This window comes from Pristis pectinata, chromosome 1 (assembly GCF_009764475.1).
Source record: "Pristis pectinata isolate sPriPec2 chromosome 1, sPriPec2.1.pri, whole genome shotgun sequence".
NCBI lineage: Eukaryota > Metazoa > Chordata > Chondrichthyes > Rhinopristiformes > Pristidae > Pristis > Pristis pectinata.
The window spans coordinates 18,217,267-18,243,058 of record NC_067405.1 but is presented as its reverse complement, the minus strand read 5'-3'; the positions used below and the strand labels follow the sequence as shown (position 1 = coordinate 18,243,058).

Below are 25,792 nucleotides of genomic sequence, written 5' to 3'. Positions count from 1 at the left end.
GTGCCCTCTGGTCCTGGACTCGCCCACCAAGGGAAACAGCCTAGCCACATCTACTCTATCCTTACCTGTCAACATTTTAAATGTCGCTACGAGGTCCCCTCTCATCCTTCTGTACTCCAGTGAGTACAGTCCAAGAGCCGACAAACGGTCATCATACTTAAGCCCTTTCATTCCCGGAATCATTCTCGTAAGTCTCCTCTGAACCCTCTCCAACGTCAGCACATCCTTCCTAAGATGTGGGGCCCAAAACTGCACACAGTATTCCAAATGAGGCCTCACTAGCGCCCCGTAGAGCCTCATCAACACTTCCTTACTTTTATACACTATACCTCTCGAGATGAATGCCAACATAGCATTCGCTTTCTTAACCACCGATCCAACCTGGTGGTTAACTTTTAAGGTATCTTGTACGAGTACCCCCAAGTCCCTTTGTACTACCGCACTATCAATCTTCTCTCCTTCTAGATAATAATCTACCCGCTTATTTCTGCTTCCAAAGTGTACAACTGCACATTTCTCAACATTGAATTTCATCTGCCATTTCCTTGCCCATTCTCCTAAACTGTCTAGGTCCCTCTGCATTCTTTCTATTTCCTCTATGCTCCCTACTCCTCCACTTATCTTGGTGTCATCCGCAAACTTAGCCACACAACCATTTATTCCATCATCCAAATCATTGATGTACAAGGTAAAAAGGAGCTGCCCCAACACCGACCCCTGCGGCACACCACTAGTAACCGGTAACCAACCAGAACGAGATCCTTTTATTTCCACCCTTTGCTTCCTGCTAACCAGCCAATGCTCCACCCATTTTGCTACCCTACCCATAATTCCATGACCTCTCATCTTATTAATCAGTCTCTTGTGAGGCACCTTATCGAAGGCCTTTTGAAAGTCTAAATACACAACGTCTACCGCCTCTCCCTTATCCACCCTACCTGTGATTTCTTCAAAAAACTCCAATAGGTTGGTCAGACAGGACCTCCCCTTCACAAAACCATGTTGACTAGGTCCAATCTTGCCTTGCGCCTCTAGGTATTCGGTAACCTCCTCCTTGAGGATAGATTCCAATAATTTTCCCACCACTGACGTCAGACTAATAGGTCTGTAATTGCCTTTGTGCTGCCTCCCACCTTTCTTATACAACAGAACTACATTTGCTACCCTCCAGTCCTCCGGAACCATGCCAGAATCTATCTATCCTTAAACATTTGTGCATATCACCCCATGATTAAATTACAGAATCTCTGCTCCGTCCTTCTAGTTCCAATATAAATCAAGTAACACTGCTGATATCTCACTGATCATCACAAGGTTATTCTTCTAAAAATGTAATTTGTTTAAAATAATTAAATAAATATATTTTTTTCCTGGAATGGTGATATACTAATACTCACATCGCTCTGCAAATCATAAGCCTTCTTAGCCTGGATCACATCATTCTGATCTGGGAGACAGGTCCATTGGTGCAGGTAATGCCTGTAGTCAATGTCACTGACCAGGGTCTGGCACTTCTTGGCCAATAGAATGTCCAGCATATCGATTGGCATGTTGAACTTGGCCTTGGTTTTCTCAAAGTCCTTCTTGTACTCCTTGTCACTCTGCATCTTAGCTACATGCATGGACCAGACCATTTTGGGATCATCATAAATGTCACGGCATCCAATGAGCTGGCCAAGTTGCTTGCGGTATACCATTTTGTATTGGTACTAGGAGCAAAAAAGTATAATTCTTATTCAGATCATGATTATAAAACCCAACAATCAGTGGTGTTAAAGTTAGATAAAGCTACATCCCTGATTTACTATCTGTTGACATTTAGTTTTAGAAAAGTGTACGACCAGACTTTTAGTTTTAAACCAACTAAATAATCCTAAAGCAACACACAAAGCACTGGAGGAACACAGCAGGTCAGGCAGCATCTATTGGGGGGAAGTGGGCAGCTGACATTTCGGATCAAGACCCTTCATCTGAACTGAGTCCAAATGAAGGATCTTGACCTGAAGCATTGACTGTTTATTTCCCTCCATAGATGCTGCCTGACCTGCTGAGTTCCTCCATTGCTTTGTGTGTTGCTCCAGATTCCAGCCTCTGCAGTTTTCTGCATCTCTAATTCATTCTCAAAACTGGCTCCTGTTTTTAATGTACATGAAGATTTCTAACTATCAGTTTTTAAAGCATCTGTATTTATGGATAATAATGCCCCATTGTCATAATTTTTGAAAAATAAAGTTGGTATGATGAATAAAATAGGACAAAATTTGCCAACAAATTTTTCTTGTATTTTCTTTCAGCTCTTTTCTCTCGGTTCAAGCTTTCCATCTCTTTCTTCATTTCTCATCTATTGGATTTGATATCAACTTCACCCACCCTCCTCTAACAGTTTCCACTATTCACAATAAATGTGAATAGTTTTGTGAATAGAATATTTTCTGAATGGTCCCCCTTGGGCTCCTCCAATCATTTGCATGGAATTTTATTTGTGTATTTGATTCTCATCACCCAATTGCATGTCTTGTCCTCATCTCTAATCCCTTTTCCTCTCACTACCTCTGAACTCCTGATCTTCTCTGAGGAAACAGTAAGGTGATAGTAATTGACTGATACCACAGGGTGTCACTGCCCACATCCAGTTGGTGAAATTACAGGGTTTAGGCTCCCGAAATACTTACTAATGTATTAAGGTGGTTGCACCTGGGATCACTCCTCCTTTTAATCCATCCTTTTTCTCCGTATTTCCTATATTTATTTTCTCAATTCTTCAATTTTATTGCTTCAGGAAGCATCTGGTTGCTCGCCCTGTTCACTTGGGTCCCCAATATCCTGTTTCACTCCCTTCACTGTTACTAATTTATGAATGAAAGTATTACCTTAATTGCTTGTAGAACTTGAGCAATTCTCTCAGCCTCTAATAGCACTAGTTAAACCCACGAGCAGACTTACGTCACTAGCAATGTTTCTGGAAGCTTTTGCAGCCTTGATAGAGATGGCATCATTTCCTAGTGCGTACCCTTGCTTCTTAGATTCTTCCCAGGCCTGTTTATATAATTTCTATATAACACAAAAAGAAAACAACATAATGTCAGTGGAGAATGAAAACAATCAAGCAAGTTATTCTAAATCAGATATTCCCAGCAAATCCACACTTCCTGCTAGCCCCATCCCATTGAAGGCAAAATTCAAAAAGCATCCACCTCCCCCACTAGGTCCACACTCAGTGCTCTCCCTCTACTCTTCCCACACCAACACCCGATCCCACTCTTGTCCCCTCTCACTCTGAACCTACACTATAAAATTCCTAGCAGGGCAAAGCTGACCTCACTCTTCCCACCTGGGTTATAGTCTTCTCTCCTCAACCTCAACTTGGCTTGCAATCATTTTGCCAAACTCCTCCTCACTGGTTCCATACTTTTCCCTGATCTTCACAACCTACCCAATCCTACTCCTCCCTGGATCCACACATCATCCTCCCTTCTCTTATTAAGCCCACACCCCTTACTTTTACCCACTAGATACGTACCTTCTATTACATTTCACCCTCCCCACCCCCCCCCTCCAACCACACCCATTCCACAATCATTGGGCCACATCCTCATCCCACCAATTCCCCGTGAGCCCACAACCTTCGATCTACAACCCCACTTGAATGCTCCACTCTCTCTCTCCCCATCAGTCCCTTTCTCTGTTGCCATTACCCTTCCTGTTAAGATTTTGGTAAATGTTCATTTTCACCTTTTATTTAAACCAAGGTGATTCTACTAAGTCAATAACAGAAGTGAAAATAGTGCAGCAATTACAAAATGTTATTGCAAATGATTCTCTCATCTCTATTCAGTAATTCAACTTATAAGTCAATCTATCAAACCATTTTATCTGAATGTGAAAAGACAGCATTGTGGCATCAAGCTGGCAGGAAAATAACTTTCAACGAAACCAAGTTCAGGCACGTATCTAGAGAAGGTAAGTTCCTGTCGTATTTCTCATAATATAGGTTGCGGGAAAAAGTATCTAGATAATGAGGGAGAAAATTGGGCAATCGCTTGTATACATTAATTGCTAAAGGGTTATTTTGAATTTCTTACCGAACTGATGTTTGCAGAATTCTGTTTGGACAGCAGCAACTCAGGTGTGTCATTTGGAAGGTGAATTAAGAGCTTGTCTCTCTCCCAAGCACCACGGTACAGACGCTGAAGGCAAGGGGAAAAATGGATTAATTTCTTCCTCCAACAATCAACTAATAAATCTAATGCTTGTTTAACACATGGAACAGACTCTTAATGATGGCAACGTGGATTGCAAAGAAGCAATGCTTGGTAACAAAGATATAACTTTCAGTAATATATTGGCTAATATGGGTTAAATACATGGAGCAATGAAAGAACATGTCAAAGGTGGAAGATTTAAGGGTCAAGATTACTCCTTCAATGCAGAACATGTAAAAACGTTTATATTGTCTTTTACCATACTATCAGGAGTATGCAGTCCTTAAACAGTGTTTTTTGCGAGATGGAATATGTTGTTATGTACAAAAAATTTCAGTGAATGGGAAGTTGCCTATAAAAATGCTGCTCAATCACTTTTGAGAAACCAGTGTTAAATTCCTTTAATAGATCTGTGATTAAGTAAATCCATCTGGACTCAAGCATTATTCTCCGAGTAAGGTTCTTAAGAATGATCTGAAGGAGCACTGAATTAGCCTCTTCAGAGAAATGTCGTTTTGACAAATAAAGAGAAGGGCCATTCGGCCTGAGAAGTGATATCACCACATGGCGTCCACTGTATTGAATGAAGATTCAGACAAGAGGACTGCTGTTGAAAACAGAATCTTACTGAGACTTTTTTCCATGTATTTCCTGTCTGACTAGCAGTATTTAATGACAAATGTTGAATAAGCAGAAATTGGAGTAACACTTGGTTGCAAGTGACCAACCAAAGTGTTCCAAGCAAAAGAACAAAAAAGAAAAAAGGAAATTAACATGAAATTTAAATGGGTTATACCAAACCTTGTTAGATTTCATGTCCTATCTATATATCAAACTAGCTATCAACAGAGCAATTAAAATGCTTTGATTTCTTTAAGTGTAACATCATGAAAAAATGGGAAAACACTGATGATCAAATATGCATTAATCATGCTGACTACACATATGGAGCATCTCCAGATCTGAAAGACAATTGGGTGTTTGTACACAGAAGTGTAAATGTTATCTTTGTCCAACTGACATGTTTTATGGGAGAGGTATTCCATAAGATACAGACTATGCACAGGGTACTTATATTGTCACTGCATAATGCAATTACAATGAACATTGACTTTTGTTGACCCTGCAAGAAAAGCTACCCTGAAACATTTGAAGGAACATCCACAATAAAGGCGATGTTTGCAAATACCACAACTCTGTCTCAAACTTGGATAAGGAAAGAAGGAGGAATAAATTAAAATCTGAAATTATGTGCAAATGCTACATTCTCATTTCAATTGTGTAAATGTTAAGCAAAGTGAATGCATCCAGTAATTGTGGCTCAGAACTAAAATACTCCAGTGAACCAGATGTCCAGAATACTGGTTCCCATCTAATAAAGGGCTTGGATCCAAGAGTCACTCATAGGATTGCTCCATATGGAGTCCTGTAATTATATGTAATGGTCCACTTTAAGAACTGGCCAACACACTTTAAGAACTGGCTAACAAGCAATGAAGGATTTTGCTATAGAACCTAATTTTCCATAAAGCAAAAGAGTGAACTATTCAACAATTTCTTAATATTGTAAATGTGCTTAAAACACACATTGACTCATCAAAAACAGCCATGGAATCAGTAGTAACGTAACATCTGTTTTACTTACATCACTCAATTGGTCTGCGTTGGTTTTAGCCAGGACAATACTGGGTAGGTCAACAATGCTGGTGAACTTGAACCGATCAGGAGGCTGACGGTAGTTCCGCTCACTGAGGATCTCCTGTGCTTTCTTCACTTTTTTAACATCGAGAGAGTCATTGGGCATCCATCCACAGCCACGGATCCATTCCATATCGGACTTGTACAGCCACTGCAAGCATCAAGAGCAAATCATTTAACAACATTGAATTCTTACTCGAATTGCCTCTGAATTCAACAAACATATTGAGTAAAATCCAGTATTATAAATTTTACTTTGCACCACCTCAGAGATTGGGTATCCAGGTGGAGAAATCCATCTCTGATCACTAACACTGAACACTGAACACCAGTGTGAGTATCACTCACCAATTGTACTTCTGCACTTTGGATTCCATTTAAGTCAAAGGGTGACTCAGCCCAATAACTCTTCAATGTCTGTGCTCCTCTCGTTCAGGCTTTTTAAACATTCCTCATTTTTTAAATTTCTCTGTTTCTTGTTTTTGGTTCTTAGCTCTGGAAATCCCTCCCTAAACCTTTGCGTCCATTTTTCTTCCTTAATGGTCCTTCTTAAAATCCATGTCCAATTTTGGGCACCTATACAATTCTCTCCCTATGTGGCTTGGTAGAAATTTTGTTTGATAACTATTCTGTAAAGGGCCTGAGGACAATATGCTGTGGTAAAAATATTATAAATTGTTATATCGATAAAATAACTAGGCCTCACAGGTCTTGCGCAGTAGGCTTCTCAAGTACCTTTGGGGAAGAGAATTCATTGTGTTTGGAACACAATAAGGGGGGATTGTGCTAGTTTTTATTTCCATTTAGTGGGTAATGGAATAGTATTGTCCAGAAACTAGATTTCACAATAAACCTGTACTGCATGTAATTCTATTGCCAGTAGGGGTATCTCAACAATGAAATGCCAAAAAGACTCTTCTAGTTAGTTTAAGCATTTTCTGTCAATGTTGAAAGATACTTGAGAGGCTGTGTATCCCGTTGTCTGCAGAGTGCCCGGTAAAGGAGGAAATTTGCAATGTGGTCAGGTGATATCACTATGTGTATTACTCAGGCATTCTCAGGTGCAAATACACACAAAAGGTCTTGGGCTATTTCTCAATGGGCACAATTTCACCCAGAAATGATTGCTAACATAATCTACTCTGGGTAAAATTGCTTTTATGTGCAATTTGCATTTGAAATACTGGTGCTAACGCATCCAATTTCTAGGCTTATATATTTCATACCCTGCTTTTTAAGTTTTATTTTCTCCTGAGATCAATTCTGGATTTATTTTTTGGCTTCTGCCACGGACATCAAGTTATGTGATAAAGTAGTTTACCAAAAAAAAAGATGGATGGGGAGGAAAAGAATAGGACGTACTCACATCACTCTGCAAATCATAGGCCTTCTTTGCCTGGATCACATCATTCTGGTCTGGGAGGCAGGTCCATTGGTGCAGATAATGCCTGTAGTCAATGTCACTGACCAGGGTCTGGCATTTCTTGGCCAACAGGATGTCCAGCATGTCCACTGGCATGTTGAATCTAGTCTTGGTTTTCTCAAAGTCCTTCTTGTACTCCCTGTCACTCTGAATCTTGGCCACGTGCATAGACCAGACCATCTTGGGATCATCTTGTAGGCTGAGGCATCCAATATGATGGCCCAGCTGTTTGCGATAGGCTTCTTTGTATTTGTACTAATTGTGAGGAAAGGAGATTTTGGTTGAAGCATCAACAGTGAATTTAGTATCTGGCATATAGCGATATCAAACTGTGCAGTAGTTGGCAAACAGTTCTTACCATGCTTGCAATGTCTCTGGATGCTTTTGCTGCCTTGATTGGAATGGCATCAGCACGCAGGTCATAACCTTTAAGCTTGGATTTCTCCCATGCTTCATGGTAAAGTTTCTAAATGGACAGACACACACGACTTATTAGATTTTGCTTATGCTCAATGGTAAACCCAAGTTCCAATCTTTGCAGTCACATGGGTTAATACCTGACTGATGTTGGCAGAATTACTCTTAGCCAGAAGAATTTCAGGTGTGTCTGGCATAACATGAATCTTGGTTTTATCAACATCCCAAGCTTCAGTGTATAAGCGCTGCATGAAAGAAATGTGACAATTAATTATACTTTCTATGCCATAGTAACAAAAACTTTAGGTTTTATCAAGAGACTTTATAGATATTTGATAAGTAGATTTGAGATTGAATATTTTCCTGATTGACAGGAGAGATGATTCTCCCATGTTCCTCTAAAGTACAATAACCTGAGAAGAGGAAGGAAGTCATTTGTTTATTTCTGTTTATCCATATAATATTCCTTATGTCACTTAACCTTGCCTCTGTGGTACCAATTAACACCTCACACAATGACTAGTTCACCTACTTTGTGTAGATTATTCACCTACTTTTTTAAAAAGACTTTTCAAAACTTTACTTATACAGCACGGTAACAGAGTCTTCCGGCCCAATGACACCCATGCTAACCTACTAACCTGTACATCTTTGGAATGTGGGAGGAAACCTGAGCACCTAGAGGAAACCCACACAGTCACGGGGAGAACGTACAAACTCCTTACAGACAGCGGCGGGAATTGAACCCTGATTGCTGGCGCTGTAATAGTGTTTCGCTAACCACTATGCTACCCTGCTGCCCTGTGCTAATCTATAGTGAAGGGACACTATAGAATGTACAATGTCATGCGAATGCACAGGGCAGCATCTCCCCATCTGCAAAATAATCTGTTTTTGCCACTAAATTCAGTCCAATCCCTATATCTTTTTGCAGTCTTGTCAATCAAACCTGACCTATAGACCCATCTTCTCCACGCTGAAAAATCTAGTTATTGCATTCTGTTGTCTCTCTCTCTCCCCTTCCATCTCTCTCTCTCTCTCTCTCTCTCTCTTTCTATCTATCCATTCTGTCCCTCTATGCCCTCCCTTTTTGTTCCTGAGTCAAGTCACAACCCACCCCACAACAAGTGGTAGAATTATCAAATCCTTTAGGCCCCTTTTTCTAATGAGTGTTATTCCCAGCTGCCTGTCTCACTCCCTTTCCCTCAAACCCTCCTACAGTCCAAAGAAATCTTATCTTATAAAAAAGGGCATTGCCCCATCATGGTGATTTTAAATGGTTTATCTCTAGCTGCTGAGCAATTGCAAATTTATACCTTCCCCTGTTGCATCTCCTTCTCTAACCCTGCTAAAGCTTTAAGGGTCAGAGGGCAAAGAACAGCTGTGCCACCGAAGATGCATCTTAACCAACTGCCCAGGTTGCTTGGAATGGGGAAGGAACCAATAAAACTACATATTTTTTAATCTCTGTGGTTCTCTGTCACTGGAACTAACAACTATTCATCTAAAACACTACCCACAATCCCTACACCTCCTGCTCCTCCTGGGATTGAGTCCCAATCCTGCCATTATGCTGATTGGAAAGACAGCTTTCATTAAATGTGCCCACTGCCAAATTATTATGGGGTGGGGGACATGGAAACTTCCAATGAATGTTCTCACCTCTGTCTCTGCCCCTTCTATTACCATTGTCCTTGGAAGGAGCAGTTCATGACTGCTTCTTTTACACGGTAATACATTCTTCCATTGGATTACATAGAAGTTATGGCACAGAGAAAGAGTGTTTGGCTCAGTTGGTCAGTTTCTGCTCCCCACCAGCCATCCAGCAACCTAGTCAGTCCATCAATATCAGCATATCTTTCTTTTCCTCCTAGTGTGTGTGTATGTATATATGTGTGTATAAATATATATATATATATGTGTGTGTGTGTGTGGCTGTCTTAAATGAATTGCAGAACTGTTAGAATGTAACTTATCTGGGTCTTGGCCTAATTTGAAGCTTTCTTACTCTCATTAGCATGTTGAAAGCCATTGATTTTCAGCTCTTGTTTAAAAACATTGCAGTTACATTTACTGAAATTTCACAGGCTATTGAGTAAAACAATCAAAAATTCTTTAAAAATGTACCAGTAGATTAAAGTCATTATTAAAATGACAGACAAAGGGATTTCAGAATACTGCATTAAACATTTGTATAGTTTATCTCACATTTCATAACTGGTTTAAAATCCTAATACATATCATAATTGATATTACCTTAAGGATTATTTATTCTACTGTGAAAAAATATTGAAAGTAAATTCAATTTTTGTCAATAATCTTTACTTACTTTGTTAAGATTCAGGGCATTGTTTTTGGCTAAGACCAGGTCAAGAGAATCAAGAATGCTTGTAAACTTAATTTTGTCTGGGTGCTGGCGATATTTCTTTTCACTCAGGATCTCCCCAGCTTTCTTAGCCTTCACAACGTCCAATGAACCATCAGGACTCCATCCGATTCCACGAAGCCATTCCAAGTCTGACTTGTACACTAACTGTGGGTCCAAAGAATTATTTTGTTGAGGAAGAAATACAGTCAGGCAGGTAAAAGAGTCAGTACAAATGAAATTCAAACTGCATGTAAAATTTCAGGTTAAGCTAACTTAACCGAAGTTAACTTAACCGAAGTTAACTTCAGCTGTGATAGTAGTAGATGCCAATCTTGTAACAATCACTCACTTTGGCTTCTAATTCTACGCACCAAAGACTTTTTCCAAACAGAGTTATAGAAAGAAGTGTGAAATGGACAGTCGATATTTTGGGTCGAGACCCTTCATCTGGACTCAAGTTCCTCCAGCAGCTTGTTTTTTGCTTCAGAGTAATAGTAAGCAATTTTTCATATCATATTAAAGCATCACCAACAATATAAACATTTCTCTCATTTGTTACTTGATTGGAGTGTAAGAACATTCAAATCTCCAGTTCAATTCTGTTCAATCAAATCTTTGACACATGCTGTAGGTTTTTAAGCAGTATACATACAGAGCAAGAAACAATATTAGTCTGGATAGATTCTAACTTCCATCATTCTTTACTCTGCACATACTTTTAAGGAAAACTCAAGATCTTTCTACTTCTTTTGCAGCACTCCCTTGGGATCAAGAATGACTTGCTTCCACTCTGATTTTGTGGGTTCTGAGGTGCTGTTGAGGCCAATGTGGCGATGGTAGACTCTTCCACAGAGGTGGGAGGGGGAGGTGGGTGGGCAGGAGGTGACTGATAGGGCAAGTGGGCAGGTAGTTTCTGAGGTAGTGCGCTCCCTACTCCCCATACACATGCCGATGCATAACCTCAAGGTTCCCAAGTGCTCCTCTCCATTTTGAGTGGTTACGGTCCAGAGATTCCCAGAGTCTGTCGCACTTCTACAAGGAATCTTCAAGCTCAAAATAACTCTTGAGTTAGGTACAATGTCCTTTCTGACTTATTATGACAAGTGTTATCATGAAAAAGATTCCAGACATGCAGGTGGTCGATTCAGTTATCATGTTGCATATAAATAGCACATTTTCCTGGTTGGATTTCTCAAGATATTTTGTCTATGTTCTTTCACCAAGTAGAACAAAGACAAATAGAAAATCATGTATCATCAGTTTATGCAGTTAAATTGTACCCTAGCATTTTAGACACTGAAGCAATTTAATGAACTTTAATTATTTCATTGTTGGAAGTAACATGCAAATACACAAGGCATGTATGAGCAAATAGAAAAAAGAACTCACCCACGTGAGATTAAACCAAATCCTATGTATTTACAAATGCATGGCTAGAATTTCTAACAGGGGACATTGAACTAGTAAGAATAAATACTCAAGATAAAAACATACAGAAGAGCAATTTAAGCATCCATTCACCAATATTAGACATGTGAGAACTACAGCAAAGATAATGAAAGGAATAAAATAGCATTTAAAGTGACAGTTTGCTCCAAATAAATAGCTTAGGGAGGACTGGTGAATCAGTTTTAAGTCCAGCAATGGCAGGTAGAGGTGAAATGTCAAACGTTAGATCTTTTACCAGAGAAGAGCTTTCCTCTGGATCAAGCTGCCAGCTGGTCTACTGGATAGTAATTCAATGACTGCCTTCAAATGAGGTCTGCAACCACTGGAAGGCAGTCATTGTATAATCCAGAAACAGAGTGATCTCCTCATAATGACTGAGATCTCTGTGTAAAATTGATATCTGGGAATCATGAACGAGCAGATAATGAAATAAACTGCTGTACCAACAAGCTTTTCAATACTAAAGTAGAAATTTTCAATACTAAAGTAGAAATGACCTTTTTCTTGATAAAAGACCAGACTTGATGAGATAATGAAGGAATAATTGCTTTCCTCAAACAGAAAACTTAATTTGCATTCCTTTTCTTAATTTATATATTTATTGTCATTATGAAGATATCAAAAGCACAACATACAGTTAAAAATATTCATGTATGATTTAATGCAACAGACATCTGGCATTATTCTGTGAATATATCACTAGTGAAAATACAGTGGCAATCTGCACAAATCCTTGATTTACGTGGAATGTTATTTCTCAAATATTCTGACCAATTTCTTAAGAATTGTAAAAGGGATTTTCAGAGTTTTAAGGGAGTACTCACATCACTCTGTAAATCATAGGCCTTCTTTGCCTGGATCACATCATTCTGGTCTGGGAGGCAGGTCCATTGGTGCAGGTAATGCCTGTAGTCAATGTCACTGACCAGGGTCTGGCATTTCTTGGCCAACAGGATGTCCAGCATGTCCACTGGCATGTTGAATCTGGTCTTGGTTTTCTCAAAGTCCTTCTTGTACTCCCTGTCACTCTGAATCTTGGCCACGTGCATAGACCAGACCATCTTGGGATCATCTTGTAGGCTGAGGCATCCAATATGATGGCCCAGCTGTTTGCGATAGGCTTCTTTGTATTTGTACTAATTGTGAGGAAAGGAGATTTTGGTTGAAGCATCAACAGTGAATTTAGTATCTGGCATATAGCGATATCAAACTGTGCAGTAGTTGGCAAACAGTTCTTACCATGCTTGCAATGTCTCTGGATGCTTTTGCTGCCTTGATTGGAATGGCATCAGCACGCAGGTCATAACCTTTAAGCTTGGATTTCTCCCATGCTTCATGGTAAAGTTTCTAAATGGACAGACACACACGACTTATTAGATTTTGCTTATGCTCAATGGTAAACCCAAGTTCCAATCTTTGCAGTCACATGGGTTAATACCTGACTGATGTTGGCAGAATTACTCTTAGCCAGAAGAATTTCAGGTGTGTCTGGCATAACATGAATCTTGGTTTTATCAACATCCCAAGCTTCAGTGTATAAGCGCTGCATGAAAGAAACGTGACAATTAATTATACTTTCTATGCCATAGTAACAAAAACTTTAGGTTTTATCAAGAGACTTTATAGATATTTGATAAGTAGATTTGAGATTGAATATTTTCCTGATTGACAGGAGAGATGCTTCTCCCATGTTCCTCTAAAGTACAATAACCTGAGAAGAGGAAGGAAGTCATTTGTTTATTTCTGTTTATCCATATAATATTCCTTATGTCACTTAACTTTGCCTCTGTGGCACCAATTAACACCTCACACAATGACTAGTTCACCTACTTTGTGTAGATTATTCATCTACTTTTTTAAAAAGACTTTTCAAAACTTTACTTATACAGCACGGTAACAGAGTCTTCTGGCCCAATGACACCCATGCTAACCTACTAACCTGTACATCTTTGGAATGTGGGAGGAAACCTGAGCACCTAGAGGAAACCCACACAGTCACGGGGAGAACGTACAAACTCCTTACAGACAGCGGCGGGAATTGAACCCTGATTGTTGGCGCTGTAATAATGTTTCGCTAACCACTATGCTACCCTGCTGCCCTGTGCTAATCTATAGTGAAGGGACACTATAGAATGTACAATGTCATGCGAATACACAGGGCAGCATCTCCCCATCTGCAAAATAATCTGTTTTTGCCACTAAATTCAGTCCAATCCCTATATCTTTTTGCAGTCTTGTCAATCAAACCTGACCTATAGACCCATCTTCTCCACGCTGAAAAATCTAGTTATTGCATTCTGTTGTCTCTCTCTCTCCCCTTCCAACTCTCTCTCTCCCACTTTCTATCTACCCATTCTGTCCCTCTATGCCCTCCCTTTTTGTTCCTGAGTCAAGTCACAACCCACCCCACAACAAGTGGTAGAATTATCAAATCCTTTAGGCCCCTTTTTCTAATGAGTGTTATTCCCAGCTGCCTGTCTCACTCCCTTTCCCTCAAACCCTCCTACAGTCCAAAGAAATCTTATCTTATAAAAAAGGGCATTGCCCCATCATGGTGATTTTAAATGGTTTATCTCTAGCTGCTGAGCAATTGCAAATTTATACCTTCCCCTGTTGCATCTCCTTCTCTAACCCTGCTAAAGCTTTAAGGGTCAGAGGGCAAAGAACAGCTGTGCCACCGAAGATGCATCTTAACCAACTGCCCAGGTTGCTTGGAATGGGGAAGGAACCAATAAAACTACATATTTTTTAATCTCTGTGGTTCTCTGTCACTGGAACTAACAACTATTCATCTAAAACTCTACCCACAATCCCTACACCTCCTGCTCCTCCTGGGATTGTGTCCCAATCCTGCCATTATGCTGATCGGAAAGACAGCTTTCATTAAATGTGCCCACTGCCAAGTTATTATGGGGTGGGGGACATGGAAACTTCCAATGAATGTTCTCACCTCTGTCTCTGCCCCTTCTATTGCCATTGTCCTTGGAAGGAGCAGTTCATGACTGCTTCTTTTACACGGTAATACATTCTTCCATTGGATTACATAGAAGTTATGGCACAGAGAAAGAGTGTTTGGCTCAGTTGGTCAGTTTCTGCTCCCCACCAGCCATCCAGCAACCTAGTCAGTCCAACAATATCAGCATATCTTTCTTTTCCTCCTAGTGTGTGTGTATGTATATATATGTGTGTGTGTGTGTGTGTGGCTGTCTTAAATGAATTGCAGAACTGTTAGAATGTAACTTATCTGGGTCTTGGCCTAATTTGAAGCTTTCTTACTCTCATTAGCATGTTGAAAGCCATTGATTTTCAGCTCTTGTTTAAAAACATTGCAGTTACATTTACTGAAATTTCACAGGCTATTGAGTAAAACAATCAAAAATTCTTTAAAAATGTACCAGTAGATTAAAGTCATTATTAAAATGACAGACAAAGGGATTTCAGAATACTGCATTAAACATTTGTATAGTTTATCTCACATTTCATAACTGGTTTAAAATCCTAATACATATCATAATTGATATTACCTTAAGGATTATTTATTCTACTGTGAAAAAATATTGAAAGTAAATTCAATTTTTGTCAATAATCTTTACTTACTTTGTTAAGATTCAGGGCATTGTTTTTGGCTAAGACCAGGTCAAGAGAATCAAGAATGCTTGTAAACTTAATTTTGTCTGGGTGCTGGCGATATTTCTTTTCACTCAGGATCTCCCCAGCTTTCTTAGCCTTCACAACGTCCAATGAACCATCAGGACTCCATCCGATTCCACGAAGCCATTCCAAGTCTGACTTGTACACTAACTGTGGGTCCAAAGAATTATTTTGTTGAGGAAGAAATACAGTCAGGCAGGTAAAAGAGTCAGTACAAATGAAATTCAAACTGCATGTAAAATTTCAGGTTAAGCTAACTTAACCGAAGTTAACTTAACCGAAGTTAACTTCAGCTGTGATAGTAGTAGATGCCAATCTTGTAACAATCACTCACTTTGGCTTCTAATTCTACACACCAAAGACTTTTTCCAAACAGAGTTATAGAAAGAAGTGTGAAATGGACAGTCGATATTTTGGGTCGAGACCCTTCATCTGGACTCAAGTTCCTCCAGCAGCTTGTTTTTTGCTTCAGAGTAATAGTAAGCAATTTTTCATATCATATTAAAGCATCACCAACAATATAAACATTTCTCTCATTTGTTACTTGATTGGAGTGTAAGAACATTCAAATCTCCAGTTCAATTCTGTTCAATCAAATCTTTGACATATGCTGTAGGTTTTTAAGCAGTATACATACAGAGCAAGAAACAATATTAGTCTGGATAGATTCTAACTTCCATCATTCTTTACTCTGCACATACTTTTAAGGAAAACTCAAGATCTTTCTACTTCTTTTGCAGCACTCCCTTGGGATCAAGAATGACTTGCTTCCACTCTGATTTTGTGGGTTCTGAGGTGCTGTTGAGGCCAATGTGGCGATGGTAGGCTCTTCCACGGAGGTTGGGGGGGAGGTGGGCGGGCAGGAGGTGACTGATAGGGCAAGTGGGCAGGTAGTTTCTGAGGTAGTGCGCTCCCTACTCCCCATACACATGCCGATGCATAACCTCAAGGTTCCCAAGTGCTCCTCTCCATTTTGAGTGGTTACGGTCCAGAGATTCCCAGAGTCTGTCGCACTTCTACAAGGAAGCTTCAAGCTCAGAATAACTCTTGAGTTAGGTACAATGTCCTTTCTGACTTATTATGACAAGTGTTATCATGAAAAAGATTCCAGACATGCAGGTGGTCGATTCAGTTATCATGTTGCATATAAATAGCACATTTTCCTGGTTGGATTTCTCAAGATATTTTGTCTATGTTCTTTCACCAAGTAGAACAAAGACAAATAGAAAATCATGTATCATCAGTTTATGCAGTTAAATTGTACCCTAGCATTTTAGACACTGAAGCAATTTAATGAACTTTAATTATTTCATTGTTGGAAGTAACATGCAAATACACAAGGCATGTATGAGCAAATAGAAAAAAGAACTCACCCACGTGAGATTAAACCAAATCCTATGTATTTACAAATGCATGGCTAGAATTTCTAACAGGGGACATTGAACTAGTAAGAATAAATACTCAAGATAAAAACATACAGAAGAGCAATTTAAGCATCCATTCACCAATATTAGACATGTGAGAACTACAGCAAAGATAATGAAAGGAATAAAATAGCATTTAAAGTGACAGTTTGCTCCAAATAAATAGCTTAGGGAGGACTGGTGAATCAGTTTTAAGTCCAGCAATGGCAGGTAGAGGTGAAATGTCAAACGTTAGATCTTTTACCAGAGAAGAGCTTTCCTCTGGATCAAGCTGCCAGCTGGTCTACTGGATAGTAATTCAATGACTGCCTTCAAATGGGGTCTGCAACCACTGGAAGGCAGTCATTGTATAATCCAGAAACAGAGTGATCTCCTCATAATGACTGAGATCTCTGTGTAAAATTGATATCTGGGAATCATGAACGAGCAGATAATGAAATAAACTGCTGTACCAACAAGCTTTTCAATACTAAAGTAGAAATTTTCAATACTAAAGTAGAAATGACCTTTTTCTTGATAAAAGACCAGACTTGATGAGATAATGAAGGAATAATTGCTTTCCTCAAACAGAAAACTTAATTTGCATTCCTTTTCTTAATTTATATATTTATTGTCATTATGAAGATATCAAAAGCACAACATACAGTTAAAAATATTCATGAATGATTTAATGCAGCAGACATCTGGCATTATTCTGTGAATATATCACTAGTGAAAATACAGTGGCAATCTGCACAAATCCCTGATTTACGTGGAATGTTATTTCTCAAATATTCTGACCAATTTCTTAAGAATTGTAAAAGGGATTTTCAGAGTTTTAAGGGAGTACTCACATCACTCTGTAAATCATAGGCCTTCTTTGCCTGGATCACATCATTCTGATCTGGGAGGCAGGTCCATTGATGCAGGTAATTCTTGTAGTCAATGTCACTGACCAGGGTCTGGCATTTCTTGGCCAATAGGATATCCAGCATGTCAACTGGCATGTTGAACTTGGTCTTTGTTTTCTCAAAGTCCTTCTTGTACTCCCTGTCACTCTGAATCTTGGCCACATGCATGGACCAGACCATTTTGGGATCATCCTGAAGGCTGCGGCAACCAACATGGTGGCCAAGTTGCTTACGATAGGCTGTTTTGTACTTGTACTAAAACAGAAATCGAGAAAATTATGTTGCTTTCATGCAGTAAGTTCAACTCAAGATAACTGCACTTTCAAAATACCAAGATAAGGTACAGGCATTCACTAATACGAAATAATCTGGTCCACTTACATCACTGGCAATATCTCTGGATGCTTTTGCTGCTTTAATTGCAATGGCATCGGGTTGCAAATTATAGCCCTTTTTCTTTGACTCCTCCATTGCAAGTCTGTACAGTTTCTGTGGGGAAGAGATAATATTCTTAGTGATAGTTTCAAAACAAAAATGCACTTCTTTTATGCTCCTTTAGCTAATTTCCAGCTAAAGTACTAGGCAGAAATCCATCAACATGATGAGTAGTGGCTAAAGATGGAAATTCCATTTCAAATTCCAGGGGAGAAGTCAATAATATGGTTGGGGTTAGCTTTGGTGACAGTTACATAAGTGCTTCATTCACATCTACCCTGGGCTAGACAAGTAACTTCCCTGGCTATTGCAGTCAGATGTAATCTCATATCTCTGAATCACCAGTGCTGCCATCTGAGCTACTAATCCAGTAATTCACAACACTACTATTGAACCCACTAATCTGCCCTAAACATAAAATAAAATGAGAGCGATTATCATTTCAAGATGGCATCACATACTTACGTCACTGCATGCAGTCTGGTTCTGTTTGGCCAATATTATGTCTGGAGTATCTGGCATGACATGAATTTTGGTTTTGTCTGCTTCCCAGGCCTCAATGTATGCTCGCTGAAAAATAAATTGTCACAAGGATTAGCATTTTGATGGGGAACATTCAAAACATAATTTCCAATTAACCAAATGAAAAATCCAACCTTATCCATAATGTGTGCATTATTCTTTGCCAGAGCCATATCCATGGAGTCATTCAAGCTGGTGAATTTAAATGCTGATGGATGTTGGCGGTAATTTTTCTCACTCAGGATCTCACCAGCTTTTTTGGCTTTGACCACATCTAGTGATTCAGCAGGAGACCATCCAATACCCTTCAACCAGTCAAGGTCTGATTTGTATAGATTCTGGAAGACAGTTAAAAAAATCCTTTTTTAACCTTCATGGTTATCATTGATTTGGCTGATTTAATAAAAATAGCATCCATGTGCAATGCTAGAATCTACATCAATAAACAACTGAGATCAGTGAGATGGGCAAAATTTGCTGGAAGTACTCAGGAGATCAGGTAGCATCAGGTTTTAACAACTGAGTTATCACCTCAGGTTAACAACCTTACACTAGAACATACACTCATTTCTCTTCCCATCAATGCTACCTTACCAGTTGAATATTTCCAGCGTTTTGTACAATATCATTTTAAATATAGGTCACTATATAAAATATAGTCCAAGCCTGATTGCCATGATAATGAAGTACTTGTTTGTATAACGTCTGATCACATTGAAATGTGATGTATTGCTTTTGCAGCAAGTGTGGCAGCAAACTTTAGACAGCAACTTCTCTCAAACAGGCAAATGGCCATTCACTGTTTATGATTGTGATGGCATTGGGCAGGGCACATCGAATGTTCTTTCATTATTATGAATTTGTTGAAGACAGAATACAAGGTTAATGGGAGGACTCTTAGCAGTGTGGAGGAACAGAGGGATCTTGGGGTCCATGTCCACAGATCCCTCAAAGTTGCCACATAGGTCGATAAGGTTGTTAAGAAGGGGTATGGTGTGTTGGTCTTCATTAGTCGGGGTATTGAGTTCAAGAGCTGTGAGGTAATGTTGCAGTTCTATAAAACTCTGGTCAGACCACACTTGTAGTATTGTGTTCAGTTCTGGTCACCTCATTATAGGAAGGATGTGGAAGCTTTAGAGAGGGTGCAGAGGAGACTTACCAGGATGCTGCCTGGATTGGAGAGCATGTCTTATGAGGATAGGTTGAGTGAGTTAGGGCTTTTCTCTTTGGAGAGAAGGACGATGAGAGGTGACTTAATAGAGGTATACAAGATGATAAGAGGCATAAATCAAGTGGACAGTCAGACTTTTTCCCAGGGCAAAAATGGCTAATGCAAGGGGGCCATAATTTTAAGGTGACTGGAGGAAGGTATAAGGGGGATGTCAGAGGTACATTTTTTTTTACACAGAGAGTGGTAGGTGCATGGAACACACTGCCAGCAGAGGTTGTGGGGGCAGATACATTGGGGACATTTAAGAGGTTCTTAGATAGCCACATGAATGATAGAGAAATGGAGGGCTATGTGGAAGGGAAGGGTTAGATAGATATTAGAGCAGGATAAAATGTCGGCACAACATTGTGGGCCGAAGGGCCTGTACTGTGCTGTAATATAGACACAAGAAATTCTGCAGATATTCTATTGAAAAGCAGATGTTGCCTCAGTTTAATCAGTTGTCAAAAATAATGGCACTCTCCGTTCTTTATTAGCAGAGGCTAATTATTACAGAATGTTGATCAAAGAACACAACTTCCTGATACAGAGAGAAAGAATCAAGAAGAGTTGAAATGCCAGTAATCCATGGTATACTGTATTATACAATCATGTTACATTTCATGAATTAGCCACTTTTATTTATTTTAAAACAAGTGTATTCTGTGCATTGGAAAACGTTTCAAGCAATGGGAATAGTGTATTTAGCTGCAGCTATAAATAAGTAAAGGAGGGACCTGAACTCGGATTGAAATTAGTTTCTTTCAGTAGTCAGGTGAAAATGTGGCTTTAACATGAATGACTCCAGCAGTGATTAGCGGTTGCCCTAACTTGGAACACGTATAATAAATATAATTGCAAGTCTGTATGTTATTAAGAAAATATGTTTGGTACCAAATAGTTTCACATCATATTGCTTGTTTATTTATTCTGTTATTAATGCATAATAATGGATGGATCAAGCTGTTTGTTAACTGCCAGTTCCATTGAGAATCACTAGCTAGCTGTGGTGCAGGGATCAGCTCATTCCTTGCAATGCAGAAGTCAAGAATAGGCTGGAGGTACACTATCTGTACATCTGAGCTCCTGATCTGTCACTGCTGCACACCACTGCAACAAGACCATGGAAAACTTTGACTGGTTTCCATATCTCTCAAGTCACCTCTCAGCAAAGGCAGATATCAATGATGAAATTTACCACCATATCCAGTGTGTCAGCACAGCTTTTGGTTGTTTGAAGCAGAGTGCTTGAAGAGCAAGAGCTCAAAACTGGCACCAAGGTCATGACCCACTATGGAATATATTGATCAACTGAACTATATATGAGTTCTTTAATTATAAAGACTATCATCCAGATTTACTCACACCTTCTCAAGTGTACCAAAGGAGTTTCCACATTTTCAGCATGCAATCCAAACAGTTCATTACCTGTACCACTGGCAGACATGCCCAGTAGTACAGGTAATAAATGCAAATTTCACACTAAGTGTACTCTTGTAAATCATTGATTGTAAAGAAAGTTATTCCACAAATTTTCTGGTTAACTTTTCAAAAATATTCAAATAAACAAGAAGGTACTCACATCACTCTGCAAATCATAAGCCTTCTTAGCCTGAATCACATCATTCTGGTCTGGGAGACAGGTCCATTGGTGCAAGTAATGCCTGTAGTCAATATCACTGACCAGGGTCTGGCATTTCTTGGCCAACAGGATGTCCAGCATGTCCACTGGCATGTTGAACTTGGTCTTTGTTTTCTCAAAGTCCTTCTTGTACTCCCTGTCACTCTGAATCTTGGCCACGTGCATGGACCAGACCATCTTGGGATCATCCTGAAGGCTACGGCATCCAACATGGTGGCCAAGTTGCTTGCGATAGGCTGCTTTGTACTTGTACTGTTAAAGCCAAAGTTGTCAGTTTGCACATAAAGAACCAAAAATTAATACATCAGAAGTGATAGGAAACTACATCCAAAATTTGGTTTAAATCTATATAAAATAAGGTAATAACAAAATATGAATCACTTACATCACTGGCAATATCTCTTGATGCCTTAGCAGCCTTGATTGAGATAGCATCAGAACGCAGATCATACCCTTTTTTCTTTGATTCTTCCATTGCAAGCCTATATTGTTTCTGCAGATAAACAAGATACATGAAGTAGACATTCACATTGCAATATTTGTAATCTGTTTGCTCTTTTAGAGATATTTGCTCCTACTTACATCACTGTAATTGATCCTGTTCTGGCTTGCCAACAAAATCTCTGGTGTGTCTGGCATGATGTGAATATTAAGCTTATCCTTCTCCCATGCTTCTGTGTATAAACGCTGCAAAGAGATTAATTTTAGTGAGATAATGTTAATACTGGAATGCAGGGTATAGCATTCATAATCTACTTGTAGTGAAATTATTCATGTGTTGCACAGTTGATCTGACAATTGGTAAGTATTTCATGCGCTCCTGGAATTCAAAAGGTGCATGCAGGAGGGATTAACTATGTAAAAAGTGGTGAAACTCACATAGCAAGCTATTCAATGCTAAGTCAAGTAAAACAGGAGAAGTGTTGAGACTTCATGTCATCATGAAGTGCTTCGAGACACACATGATGGTCATGGCACACATCAACTCCAGCCTCCCAGACAACCTTGACCCACTGCAATTCATCTACCACTGAAACAGGTCCATGTTGGATGCCATCTTTTTTTTTAAATTTTTTTATTTACAGAGTGGTAACAGGCCTTTCCGGCCCAACGAGTCCACACTGCCCATTTTAAACCCCGAATTAACCTACCCGTACGTCTTTAGAATGTGGGAGGAAACCGGAGTGCCCAGCGGAAACCCACGCAGACACGGGAGAACGTACAAACTCCTTATGGACAGCGACGGCAATCAAACCCCGATTGCTGGTGCTGTAATAGCGTCGTGCTAACCGCTACACTACCGTACCGCCTTCTGGGTTCTACATTCATCTCTGCATCATCTAGCTAATGAAGGTACCTAGGTCAGACTCCTGTTTATTGACTACAACTCTGTCTTCAATTACGACTTATGTTAGCTTTCATAAGTTGTGGGATCGAGTTTAAGAGCTGCGACGTAATGATGCAGCTTTACGTAACTCTGGTTAGACCACACTTAGAGTACTGTGTCCAGTTCTGGTCACCTCATTATAGGAAGGATGTGGAGGCATTGGAGAGGGTGCAGAGGAGATTTACCAGGATGCTGCCTGGATTAGAGAGTATGGATTATGAGGAGAGACTAAAGGAGCTAGGGCTTTACTCATTGGAGAGAAGGAGGATGAGGGGTACAAAATATTCAGAGGAATAGATAGAGTAGACAGCCAGCACCTCTTCCCCAGGGCACCAATGCTCAATACAAGAGGACATGGCTTTAAGGTAATGGGTGGGAAGTTCAAGGGAGATGTCAGAGGGAGGTTTCTCACCCTGAGAGTGGTTGGTGCATGGAATGCGCTGCCTGGGGTGGTGGTGGAGGCGGCTGATACATTGGTCAAGTTCAAGAGATTGTTAGATAAGCATACGGAGGAATTTAAAATAGAGGGATATGTGGGAGGAAGGGGTTAGATAGTCTTAGGTGTGGTTTGAAGGTCGGCACAACAAGCTGGGCCGAAGGGCCTGTATTGTACTGTATTGTTCTATGGTTCAACACCATAATTCCAAACAAACTCATCTCCAAACTTCTAGACCTGGGATTCTGCACCCTCTTCTGCAACTGGATCCTCGTCTTCCTAACCAACAGATTGCAATCAGTAAGGATAGGCAACAACACCTTCTCCATAATTATCCTCCACACCGGTGCCCTGCAAAGCTGTGTCCTCAGCCTCTAACTATACTTTCTATACACTCACAACCGTGATCAGCTTCTGCTCTAACATCACTTACAAGTTTGTAGATTACACCATCTTAGTGAGCTGCATCTCAAACAATGACAAAATGGAGTATGGGAAGGAGATAGGGAGCCAAGTGACATAGTGTCAAGACAACAACCTTTCCCTTAGTGTCAGCAAAATGAAGAAGCTGATCGCTGACTTCAGGAAGCAGGTTGGAGGACATGCCCCCCACTGCATCAATGTTGTTGAGGTGGAGATGGCTGAGAGCTTCAATCTCATCGGCATAAATTTCATCAACAATTTGTCCTGGTCCAGCCACATGGATGCTTTGGCAAAGGAAGCACACCAATGCCTCTACTTCCTCTGAAATTCTGCATGTCCCCAATGACTCATCAATTTTTACAGATGCACTATAGAAAACATCCTGTCTGGATGTGTCACGGCTTGGTATAGCAACTGCTCTGCCCAAGACCACAAGAAACTGCAGAGAGCTGTGAACACGGCCCAGTCCATCACACAAACCAGCCTCCCCTCCATTGACTCTGACAGCTTATCACCATTCAAGATAATGCACCTGGCTTGACTTGCATCCAATCCACCAAACCAAACATTCATTCCCTTTGCAGTTTATCAAGTTTTGATTCTGTTTGACTGCAAGATGGAATGGAGTCACTCTCCATCTCTACCAACAAATAGGATGTATAGGAACACTACCACACACCATCATGACTTAGAAATATATGCCTTCATCATCACTGAGTCAAAATTCTGGAATCTGCTACATAGGAGTACCTTCACTACACAGACTGCAGCCCATATTTCCATCTTCTTAAAGGCATTAGGAATAGGTAACAAATGCAGGCAATCCAAATAATGTTATGAATAAATTATATAATTGCCAGATGCATTATGATCCAGTTGATATAACAGTTTTACTCATTTCACTTAATTTTTAGGCTGTTTTGTTTTGCTTTTTGAAAATCATGCAACCTAGTCCTGCCTGATGCAAATTATACTTTGTTCTCAGGCTTCCACCATTCGTTGAAGTTTGTGAGTGGAGTTGCTTGAAAGGAATTCTGTTGCAAGCATAGATCACTCTTAACATTTTAAAACACGATGTGCATACAATGATGTCAGCAGCTTCTTACGTCAACAAGTGCCTTACCTGATTGAGATTGTGGGAATTGACCTTTGCCAATGACATAGGAATGGAATCCAACAAACTGGTGAACGTGAAAGTGTCAGGGTGCTGGCGATAATTTTTCTCACTTAGAATTGCTCCAGCTTTCTTCACCTTTTCATGTTCCAGGGATCCATCTGGTATCCAGCCAATACCCTTCAGCCACAGAAGATCCGACTTATATTGGTTCTGTTTCACACAAACAAGTGAGGATTAGGATTAGGGCTAAGTCATCAGAAAGATCATACTTGAACCAGAGTAAGTTAGTAAATTGGTTTATTATTGTCACATGTACAGAGGTACAGTGAAATACTTGTCTTGCATACTGTTCATACAGATCAATTCATTACACAGTGCATTGAGGTAGTACAGGGTAAAACAATAACAGAATGTATCAAGTTCATTTCCTTCTGCTGTTCTTGTAACCACACTAACTGCTTGTGGCTGTGTGGACCAAAACAAATTCTAGGCCTCACTGCCACGGCCTTCAAAGAGGTGTGATCTGGAAGTGGCCTCAGGTGGCGGAACCAAGGCACTGATGGCTTCTTGACAACATGTACTGTCAAAAGTCTTTAATCAGGGACATTTAAAACAGTCAAAATCAATTCAAACAAATGTAAAATTTTAAAAATCTGAAAAATTAAGACATAAAAGTCATAAATGCATTTAAACAGTTTAAGATGAGAGGGGAAAGATTTAAAAGAAGGGAAGTTCCTATTAAAGGATGGTGTGTATATGGAATGAACTGACAGAGGAAGTGGTTAACACAGGTACAATATCACCTTTTAAAAGATAGATGGACAGGTACATGGATAGGAAAGGTTTAAAATGTTATGGGTCAAGTGTTGGCAAATGTGACTAGCTGTGATGGGAAACCTTGGTCAGCATGGACCAGTTAGGCTGAAGGGCCTGTTTTCATGCTGTATGACCCTATGACTAAAAACACATTTATCTTATACAAGTTAACTTATCAATATATAAAAAAAGAAAGAAATCAATAAAATAAAGAAGAATTTATTTTATCTACACTTTCTTTCTTTTCCATCCCATTCATTACAAAAAGGGTCATGGGTTCAC

The 25,792-nt window shown here is 39.7% G+C and overlaps 1 protein-coding gene across 1 annotated transcript in view; it reads right to left on the bottom strand.

Moving 5' to 3' along the window:
• neb (nebulin) overlaps window positions 1-25,792 on the bottom strand; it is a 269,812-nt gene that overhangs the window by 146,284 nt on the left and 97,736 nt on the right. Inside the window, exons 54-73 of the mRNA XM_052025719.1 lie at window positions 24,701-24,904; window positions 21,914-22,018; window positions 21,717-21,824; window positions 21,272-21,583; window positions 18,614-18,817; window positions 18,423-18,527; window positions 17,904-18,011; window positions 17,466-17,777; window positions 15,155-15,358; window positions 12,996-13,100; window positions 12,797-12,904; window positions 12,378-12,693; window positions 10,070-10,269; window positions 7,881-7,985; window positions 7,682-7,789; window positions 7,267-7,578; window positions 5,848-6,051; window positions 4,083-4,187; window positions 2,944-3,051; window positions 1,398-1,709 (exon numbers count right to left, since the gene is read on the bottom strand). Coding sequence (XP_051881679.1) covers window positions 1,398-1,709; window positions 2,944-3,051; window positions 4,083-4,187; window positions 5,848-6,051; window positions 7,267-7,578; window positions 7,682-7,789; window positions 7,881-7,985; window positions 10,070-10,269; window positions 12,378-12,693; window positions 12,797-12,904; window positions 12,996-13,100; window positions 15,155-15,358; window positions 17,466-17,777; window positions 17,904-18,011; window positions 18,423-18,527; window positions 18,614-18,817; window positions 21,272-21,583; window positions 21,717-21,824; window positions 21,914-22,018; window positions 24,701-24,904 — 3,645 coding nt within the window. The remainder of the gene's footprint in view (window positions 1-1,397; window positions 1,710-2,943; window positions 3,052-4,082; window positions 4,188-5,847; window positions 6,052-7,266; window positions 7,579-7,681; window positions 7,790-7,880; window positions 7,986-10,069; window positions 10,270-12,377; window positions 12,694-12,796; window positions 12,905-12,995; window positions 13,101-15,154; window positions 15,359-17,465; window positions 17,778-17,903; window positions 18,012-18,422; window positions 18,528-18,613; window positions 18,818-21,271; window positions 21,584-21,716; window positions 21,825-21,913; window positions 22,019-24,700; window positions 24,905-25,792) is intronic.